General features: G+C 38.1%; 2 protein-coding genes across 2 annotated transcripts; one reads left to right on the forward strand and one right to left on the reverse strand.

Annotated features, from left to right (window-relative positions):
• Nucleotides 1-315: 315 nt before the first annotated feature.
• LOC128861949 (uncharacterized) lies at nt 316-3608 on the reverse strand. The gene is made up of 2 exons (XM_054100323.1): nt 3510-3608; nt 316-909 (listed from the first exon to the last, which is right to left on the reverse strand). Exons 1-2 carry the CDS (start codon nt 3606-3608, stop codon nt 400-402), a joined length of 609 nt encoding a protein of 202 aa, XP_053956298.1. The 3' UTR covers nt 316-399.
• Nucleotides 3609-4372: 764 nt separating this feature from the next.
• Nucleotides 4373-8713, forward strand: LOC128861951 (uncharacterized). Its single transcript, XM_054100324.1, has 4 exons — nt 4373-4444; nt 4526-4645; nt 4825-5019; nt 8498-8713. Exons 1-4 carry the CDS (start codon nt 4373-4375, stop codon nt 8711-8713), a joined length of 603 nt encoding a protein of 200 aa, XP_053956299.1.
• Nucleotides 8714-9500: the final 787 nt, after the last annotated feature.

Raw genomic sequence — 9500 nt, forward strand, 5'->3', positions numbered from 1 at the left:
CGTTGTGGCTGTCGCAGTCAGTGGAACCGCGACCCGCGAAATACCCAAAACTATCAGCACCCGATTGTAGACAGTCAGGCAGCCTGCCAGCCTGCCAGCCAGTCAGCCCACGTTGATGAATCGACTTACCCCGTACATACATAAATTCGCATGTACCTTACGGAGATCCGCCAATCATTTAATGACTACGCAAATGAATGTGACCAAGATTATCGCAGGAGCGAATGCGTTTGCGCTGTTAACTCCTAAGGTATACCAGACTATGGGAATACGATTACTTTAAGATTTAGAGTGTCTAAAAGTAGTCAAGTGAAATTTTATTGGCTATAAAAATGATTTGTGTACTTGTTAAAGTGTTTGATTTCTTCACACGCAGTCGCTCATCTGTCCCGATTTCCATCATCCCAAACTGAACATTTTCAAATTGTTGAATCCCTTCGACTTATCGATATTTCCATGCAGCGTGCCATCGAAGAGGAGCTGCCGATTGAACTTGGCCAGTTTGATGTGTACAGAGAAGCCTGCTTCGGGCAAATAACTGGATAAAACTTCCTCATCGATGCGGTATTCATGCACCGAGTAGACGCCTTTGTTAATGGGACAACGCTTGATGAAATCACCCTGTTTCAGTATATCTTCGTAAATGCCACGCATTACTGGTTCGATTGAATGCTGTTTGAGAAATTTGCAGAAGCTCACTGAACGATTGACGATCGTTGTAAAGTTGCCCTCATCCAATTCGAGAGAAGTGGCGTATTTAAGATTGATACCATCGATATCTTCATGCACTTGCAACGTTATGGCCAAGTATGTGTCGCCAGCAGTGTTGTTGTGAATATTAATCTTAACGTCTATTAGCTTAGAGTTGTATTGGTAAGGAAAAGAGGTGAAGAAGACCTCAAAAGAACGCTAAAAGGGAAGAGGAGAGTAAATTAGTAGCCTATTTGTAGGGTGAGATGAATAGCAGATGGGAGGGAAGTTAGGTGAAAGTTATATATTTGTGAAGCTGAATTCCACTAAGTTTGAAATGAGTTTCCAAACAAATGTTTAAGGAAAAAATTATAAATAGAGTTGCCAATATTTTTTTAAAATAAAAAACATATTTTGTAAAACCATAATTTAATTAAAATAGACAACGCTGTCTTTCAAGTTCGAGTTTCTTCTTTGAAACAACTTTTTATTTTGACAGCTGTCATAATACGATGGCGCTTTCTTTAACAGATGTTAGTAGAAAACCTATAGATTTTGTTCGCGCGCTGCATAAAAATAACTAAAATCCTCTACAAAAATTGTGGGTCGGTGGGAATGACGTTTCGTAAAATTAAAGATTTTATGGACTATCCAAAAGAGCTCGGAATAAAAAGGTTAACCAAAAAGATTTAGTTGAAGAATTGATGTTAAATGACAACTCTTCAATACTAAAATTTTTAGTTTTAAACCCTTTAGCATTTTTGGAAAACAGTTTTACTAGAAAAAATTTGCGAAACTTGAGACAAACCACTTTAGAGTCGAATCAAAACACAAAAAAGAAAAACAGAAGTAGGATAAACTGAGCGGAGTTATAAGGTAAATTAAATACAAATAAATACGGGGGTTTACCCAAAAATACGAGGGTTTACCCAAAAATATATGAACCCCCTTCACTGTAAACGCGGCATTTTACAAAGAAGTGCTCTTTCGGCTGAAAAACCGCGTCGCCCGGGTTCGGCCCGACCTCGTCAACAATTGGACCCTTCATCACGACAATGCGCCGGCGCATACCGCCTTCCTCTACACCTCTGCATTGGCCAAGATGGGGGTTCCGGTGCGTCCCCACCCTCCCTACAGCCCAGACTTGTGCCCGCCGGACTTCTTCTTGTTCCCGCGCCTGAAAAGAAAGCTGAAGCTGAAGAAGAAGCTCGACTCCATCAAGGCGATTCAAAAAACTGTTACAGCCGAATTGAACGCGATTCCGGCGGATGAGTTTAAAAAATGTTTCCTGCAGTGGAAGGACCGCTACCAGCGGTGTATTGACGCTCAAGGGTCCTATTTTGAAGAATATTAGTTGTACCTTCTGCTCAAATATGAACGAGACGTTATCAATAAAACGGTCCGCGGATGACATTTGGCAAAAATGAATTTTTTGTTTTTTGGTAGGACTGTTATAAGCTTACATGGCAAATTTCAGCGTGATATGTCACATAGTTTGTTTTCTGTGCTACTGTAAACAAGTCAAACCCTGTATATCTATGCTGGAGCTATTCTGCGTCACCGGACTGATGGCAACCTTCGCAGTTACACACATTTAACTAGGGAGTGCACTGCTTACTACACAGGCCGACAAAATTTAACCAACATTCAGACCCAGAAACCAGACTATATATTTCCGAAGGTTTATGATACGCTGAATCCAAATCTGACCTCAGAATTGCTCTATCAGCTCTGGTTTTCGAGATATCCTAACCTAAAAGTGCAAAAAACACCGTTTTTGCCCATATTTGAGGTTATGTAGCCTTGCAGATGTTTTCTTTCACCAAAATTAAAGAATGGCATCTTTAAATACAAGCTTTCTTTTTTCAAATGGCGCTGAGTTTGCTCAAATATCACTTTTTTTCGCTGAGATATCGCATTTTGAAATTTTCATGTTTTTAAATTTTCCTGAGGCTAATATGGGCAAAAACGGTGTTTTTTGAACTTTTAGGTTAGGATATCTCGAAAACCAGCGCTGATACAGCAATTCTGAGGCCAGATTTGGATTCAGCGTATCATAAACCTTCGGAAATATTGTATATAGTCTGGTTTCTGGGTCTGAGATGCTGTCGGCCTGTGCTATTAAAGGTGCTTTTTGTGTTTTTGTTCCCTATAAGGGTAATTTTAATCTTCGAAACAGACATAAGTCACAGGAGGCTACAAAGTCATCCCATTTAGTTCTTTGGTCTTTTTAAATATTTCCGCACAAGATTTGAAACATTCGCTGACGCCTTACATCGGGTTGATGGTCGGTATTATTACATGAAACAACCCATGGGGTCAGCATATGACGACCATTGGAAACATTGAGGATCCGATTTGCCTGCCTTGCTTACAGGAGTAGGATAGCATTAGGCGGTTTGCCATTACCTGGCGTAGCGGAACCTTTTTGTATTTCATGTCCGTGGTTTCGAACCCTTGCACTACCGTATGGTAGTCACCCATTTCACTCATTCGCCTAAAACAGCCGCTTATTTATATTTATTTATAGCGCATTTCGTTCATCATCGAAAATCTGTCATCAAGATTATTCTCACTCTCTTCCTTCGCTTTTCCTTCATTTTCATTTTAATGAGTAAAACTTTACAAAAACGAGCGCTCATTTCCTATTTCATTATTTCATTTTATCAATTTGCTCTAAACCCAATTAATTACAAACTTTATGACAATTAAAATATTTTACAATCATTTAATTCACAAAACGAGCAAATTATTGTAATAAAAACAACAACAGAAAATAAGCATTGAGATATTTGCACTAAAAATGTTCCAAAACTTACCCATCCGCAGGCGATTGGTGCGCACAGAACGAAAGTAACAACAACTACAACAGGTACCGAGGTGGGTGAATGAGGCGCCCAGTTAGCTTGCAACTTCATAGTTACACAAAATTTAACTGAATCAAATTTGTCGAAAAACTATAATTTTACTGGCGGCCGAAAAATAAACAAGCACACAAAACGGGAAAAAGGAAAATTTAGATAGACGCAAAGTATGAAACGCGTGTTTAAATTTGTGTATTTAAAAAAAAAAACAATAAATAAAAGCGCATATAAAAGAGTTATCGCCAAAGATTCGATTATAATTTGTTTTAAATTAACATTTTGTCTCGCTTTTTTAATTGTTTATAAATTTTTGGTTTTATTTTTAAACGCAATAATTTCAAATAACAATGGGGCTTTTAAAAATTGTGAAAAAAATTGTTTGTCATAGCAATTTTCAAGCTTCACTGAAGCAGCAAATCCAAAACAAAAAAAGAACAATCGAAAATCATTCAAAATGACATTTGTTTGTTAAATAATCGCATGAATACACAGGTATACATATACACATATACGCACATGCAGAAGTATAAAAATGGAAAATTTTTGTTTTTTGAAAATTGCTTTCATTTGGGCGTTACGCCTCAATGGTAGCGATGGTAGTTGAGCGATAATGTCGGTGTTTGCCACTTTACATTTTTTTGGCAGTTTTAAATGCAATTTTAATTTTCGTAAATTTCGAAATCGCTAACCAGTGAAGCTATAAAAAGCAAGGGACGTGCATTTTAAAACCAAAATACTGGGTTTTTCGAGCCAGGAAGTCTTTTCTCATATAGGAAGTGCGCATTTTTTAACCTCCATAAACGTCAAAATTTGACAAAATGGCGCCTACTGTCAAAGTTGCTTTGCTGAATTTGGTTGTGCTTGTGTTTTCTGGTTTGGCAGCAGCGGAGGTAAGCCTGAGATTGTTCAAATGAAAGCTCAAATATATGAAATATGCATATATGTAGTGCTGATGGCTCCGTTATTTGCAGAAAGTCATGCGGCCTAATTTGAAAGATATCAAACTTTGGAGTGATGAAAAACATGTTTCGCATAACATCGCCTATGACCCCAAGGACCCACATGTGAATTTTACGTTTAATGTGCTGAAGGTATAAAAATTTGCTAAACTAACAAATCTAAAATATAATTTTAAAAAATTTTACTTAGCTCATAGCTCATTTATAATGAAAATTCTAACAAGTAAAAAAGTTTATATAAAATAGATTTGAACTAAATTGTATAGTTTTTTCTTAGAATTCTATACATTTTTTTTAATACTATTTTCTAGGACCTAAATAATGTCGACATCCATGCTGAAATTCGTATTACACAGAAGATCGATCCAACGTATTTTTTTACGACAAATACCACCTTGAATTTTTGCCGCATTATAGGTTGGCGTAATCTGTCAGCAATCGGTTCATTGATTCACGCCTACTTGAAAGAGTATGGACATTTGATTGAGAAATGTCCGATAGTGAAGGTGAGAGTTTGTACATATTTTTAAAAAATTTTAGTTTTTCAGTTTTCTATATAGAAGTGGAAATGGCTTTTGATAGCAACGACAGAAACAAATTGCCTTTTTCCAATAAGAGGTGATACTTTGATAAAAGATCAATGGTTTCGTTGCTTGTGTGGCTCGTAGCGGCGTCGCCGTCTTGTTGAAAATAAACGTTGTCCAGATCAATACCATCCAATTTCGGTATAAAAAATCATTAATCATTCACCGTAACTGTTGCTCCAGCTTCATTTTCGAAAAAATAAGGTCCAATGACTCCGCCGGACCATAAACCGCACCAAACAGTCCCACGTTGATGATAGAGAGGCTTTTCAACAATAAGACTTGGATTTTCTGAGCCCCAGATCCGACAATTTTGCTTGTTGACGAAGCCACCGAGGTGGACATGGGCCTCATCACTCAAGATGGTTTTTCGATGGAATTCCGGATCATTTTCATGCATTTCAATGACCCAATCAGCAAAGACACGACGTTGTTGATGAGCGGACGGCTTGAGTTCTTGTGTTAACTGGACTTTAAAGGCCTTAAGACTCAAATCTTTATGCAAAATATGCTGTAATGATATTTGTGGAATGCCTAATTTCAAAGAACGACGAGGAATGGACAAACCGGGATTTTCTTCAAATCCTTCAGCTACAACAGCAATATTTTAGGCTGTTCTTGACGCCGTGCGCGGGTTTTATTCTTCGCATCACTAACTTGTTCCAACAGCTCGAATTTGTTCACCAATTTCTGTATTGCGATGACGCAAAAATGTTCGAGTATTACGAACCGTCTCTGCCAAATTTTCACTATTTTTATAGTGAATTTTAATAATTCCAATGCGTTGTTTAAGCGCGTATCGTTCCATTTTTATTAATAGCGTAGTTTCTACTTGTTAAATATCAAAAAATTACAACTCAAAAGTGACATATATCGAAATAGCAAGCTATTAAAAATAAAATCTGTTATTGGTGCCATTACTTCGTTGGCAAGGAGTGCCGAAGGAACTTGCGTCTTTGGTATCAATGTCCCTGGCAGCAACAACATCCAAGGTGGTAATGGTCCAGGCTCCAAATGGTTTTTTATGAAGAGCTTTTTCACGACAGAAATACATTCGGGGGATCACCACTGCCTGCCGGGGAGCGAGCGCTATGTTAAAAAAAAAAAAACAAATTTCTATCATTTCGAAGTCACGCACCCCTTCGGCTACAGCGGTCGTTGAACAGTCCTTTGTTGAATATAAATACGTGTCATTCCTCTTGTGTATTCACCACTGCGATTAAACAAATAGAACAGCCAAAGATAACCGATGGTATTTCGTAATTTTTGTGGCTTCTAAGCCATACATTTATTATCTACTGGCAAACCCGGTCACGCTTCGCTGCGGCTCATCAGTCAATATTCGGATAAAATACTCATATTTCTCTTCGTGTAGCTATGTTTTGAATTTCAGCCAAGTTGGACTATAAATACGATTTTTTGAGACATTTTGTTCACGGCGCCACCTATAGGGCGCCTTCTAACTAGCCTGAAGACAAACATATCTTGTGAGTTTGAACTCAATCAGTTAGTTACTTCCTCAGTTTCTAGTCTCAAAAATGCACGGAAAGACAAACACATTTCTATATAAGCTATCTCTCCTCACTCTGCCAGCATTGGAATAATGCGCTGGGATTCGAAAGCTGTGCTTGTTCGTATAGACAAACGAGTACAAATAGCCTAATTAAAAATTGTACACGGGTGCGAAATTCCATGATTCTGTACTTAATCTTGCCACTTATTTGTATATCCTTCAATAATGTATCGTTCAGATCTTCTGGACCATATTCATGCACTAGGAATAAAATATTGTTTAGTAGGGGTATTACTCATTCTCATGACATCGGAACCCAAATCTCGTAGCCGTGCTCTAGCAAAGGCAGGACACTCACAGAGAAAGTGCTCAGTGCTATCCGCCTCCTCCAAGCATGACAGGCACATTGGGTCCTCAATGATTCCAATGGTGGTCATATGCTGACCCCATGAGTTGTGTCCTGTAATAATACCGACCATCAACCGAACTTGTTTTCTTCTAAGTTTTAGTAGAAAGTTTTACAGTTTTCTGTTCGGACTTGTCACAAAACACTTTGCAGTTTTGCAGCGTTCTAGACCGGACCATCGCTCTTTATGTAGATTGCCTACATAATCGCTGATCCAATTCGTGATTCCTGCGGAACTGATTCCGATTATTGGCTCTGGCCTTTGTGGGGGCCCCGCTGATCTACGGTTGGCCAATTCGTCGGCAATTTCGTTTCCTTGAACACCGGAGTGTCCCGAAACCCATATAAGTACAAGTCTGTTTTGTCTTGCGACAGAGTTAAGCCTCTTCTTACATTTTTGAACAATCTTTGAAGTTTGCTTCGCGTTCTACAGGGCCTTCAGTGCAGCCTGGCTTCCACTGAAAACTCCGATCTGTTTCCCGCTCCATCTCCTCTCGATTATTCATTCGGCTACTTTCAGGATGGCAAAAACTTCTGTTTGGAAAACAATTGCCATTTCCCCCATAGCATAGTGATACTTATTACTATCGTTTAAGTACCATTCGGCTCCAGACCCTATTTCAGTCTTGGACCCATCGGTAAAGAAAATAATTGTCAAACCTCCCTTCATGCTTTTTGGATTGCTCCTTTGCTCATGCAATAGAAATCTGACATCAAATTTCTTTCAAAATGAAACTGTGGGTATCAGGCCATCTTTAGGTGCAAAAAAGAGTGGATACTGTTCAGATAGCAACTTAAAGTTTTCTCTGTGTCCCGAAGTTCCGTCTTCGTGCCAGAAACCATATTTATAGAGTTTACACATTGCTTTTATTGCTTCCTGTTGTATCTTAAGATCCAGGGGGAGCCAATCAAGCATAGCATTTAGGGCATCACTAGCGGTTGTACTCATGGCACCCATGATGCATAAACATACACTTCTTTGTAGCCTGTATAGTTCCCGGATTGTGGACTTAACCATGTTCCGTCGCCACCAGACCACAGAAGCGTAAGTGATGATTGGTCTGATAAGTGCTGTGTATATCCATAGGACCACAGCAGGTTTCAAACCCTAGGTTTTACCAAAGGCTCTACGGCATTGCTGAAAAATCCTCAATGCGCGATTCACCTTCAGTGAAACGCTTGTCTCCCAAGTCAGCTTCTTATCCAAGATTACTCTGAGATATTTAATATATATATATTTAATATATATATACATATATACTTACGGACTTAGTGGTTACAGGTCATATAGAATTCAAAGTCCAACTAATTTCAGTGGTTGATTAAGCGTTTATTTCATAATCAAATAATTTCTTCGCTGGGTTCAGTGAGTGATCACTTTTTCCTTTTAGGCGAACTGGCTTTTTATTTGAATTTTTTTATTTTGCTTTTTGCTATATCACTCCCTACATAAAAACATTGAAATATCATACAAATTTCAGGGGAAATATTATATGCATAGAGTCTGGATTCCCGAGGATCCCGCGTTTGCCACACTGCCAGAGGTTGATTACGAAATAAATTTCTCTGCCTACCATTTGGATGCAAGCAATAATCGTGAACTAATCATCAACGACCACATAGTGGGCGAAGGAGTAGTAAAAGATGTCAACAACGTGAAATCTGGCTTCTTGGCACTGCTGCCGAAAAATGGTTAAACGCAAGTATGCGAGTAGTAGAAACGAAAGATTAGTACGTGTGACGCAAACCTGCATATTAAGGAGTGGAATTTTATGAAAACTCGTAAAGAAGACGTACTTTTTAATGGCTATTGTAATTTGGCCATTAGCATTAAAGCTTAAAAAATAGAAATGCAATAAAAATTTCGCATAAACAACTTTTTTTTATTATTTTAATAACATTTTTTTGGTTTTTATTTAGTTTGTAAATAAATTTTCAATTGTTATTCCGGGAATTGGTTGTGGGGATACAAATATTTATATTTATGAGCTCGCATGTCGCCTGAATTTTAACGCCCAGGGTGCGGATACTAGAATGTTTGCCAACAGGCAAAAAAAAGTTATAGTAAAAAGTGGCATAAATTTAGAAGCCAACCCGGATCACCCTCATGGAGCAGCGCTTAATTATAGGAAAAAATATTCATCAATATTATTGGCAGCTCAAATTGACATGAGCGCGACAAATCCTTCAACTGCGTGTTCTCATAAATCAAGTATGGCTACAAATGGCATACAAAGATGAAACAGCAACTTGACGAACAACGAAGAAAGGCAGCAACAATTCATTTGAGCGGATGGAAATATCAAAATTCGCAAGCTGTCAATTGTGAAACTGTCAATAGCATATTAATTTTAGCAGTTTGCGGAATTTAAGAAAAAAACTGTATACCTATGTATGTAGATATGTAAATATGTTTCAAATGTAAGTGAATTGATTGCAAAAGAAGGTAATCAACACGCAGCACACGCCAAAATGTAGTGAAAT

This window comes from Anastrepha ludens, chromosome 4, assembly GCF_028408465.1.
Source record: "Anastrepha ludens isolate Willacy chromosome 4, idAnaLude1.1, whole genome shotgun sequence".
Lineage (NCBI taxonomy): Eukaryota > Metazoa > Arthropoda > Insecta > Diptera > Tephritidae > Anastrepha > Anastrepha ludens.

Excerpts from the sequence above, each read along its gene's own strand:
- LOC128861949 (XM_054100323.1), bottom strand. The coding sequence starts at position 3,608 with ATGAAGTTGCAAGCTAACTGGGCGCCTCATTCACCCACCTCGGTACCT. Across the intron at positions 910-3,509 it reads CACCAATCGCCTGCGGATGG|CGTTCTTTTGAGGTCTTCTT; the intron begins GTAAGTTTTGGA and ends CTTCCCTTTTAG.
- LOC128861951 (XM_054100324.1), top strand. The coding sequence starts at position 4,373 with ATGGCGCCTACTGTCAAAGTTGCTTTGCTGAATTTGGTTGTGCTTGTG. Across the intron at positions 4,445-4,525 it reads CTGGTTTGGCAGCAGCGGAG|AAAGTCATGCGGCCTAATTT; the intron begins GTAAGCCTGAGA and ends CGTTATTTGCAG. Across the intron at positions 4,646-4,824 it reads TTACGTTTAATGTGCTGAAG|GACCTAAATAATGTCGACAT; the intron begins GTATAAAAATTT and ends ACTATTTTCTAG.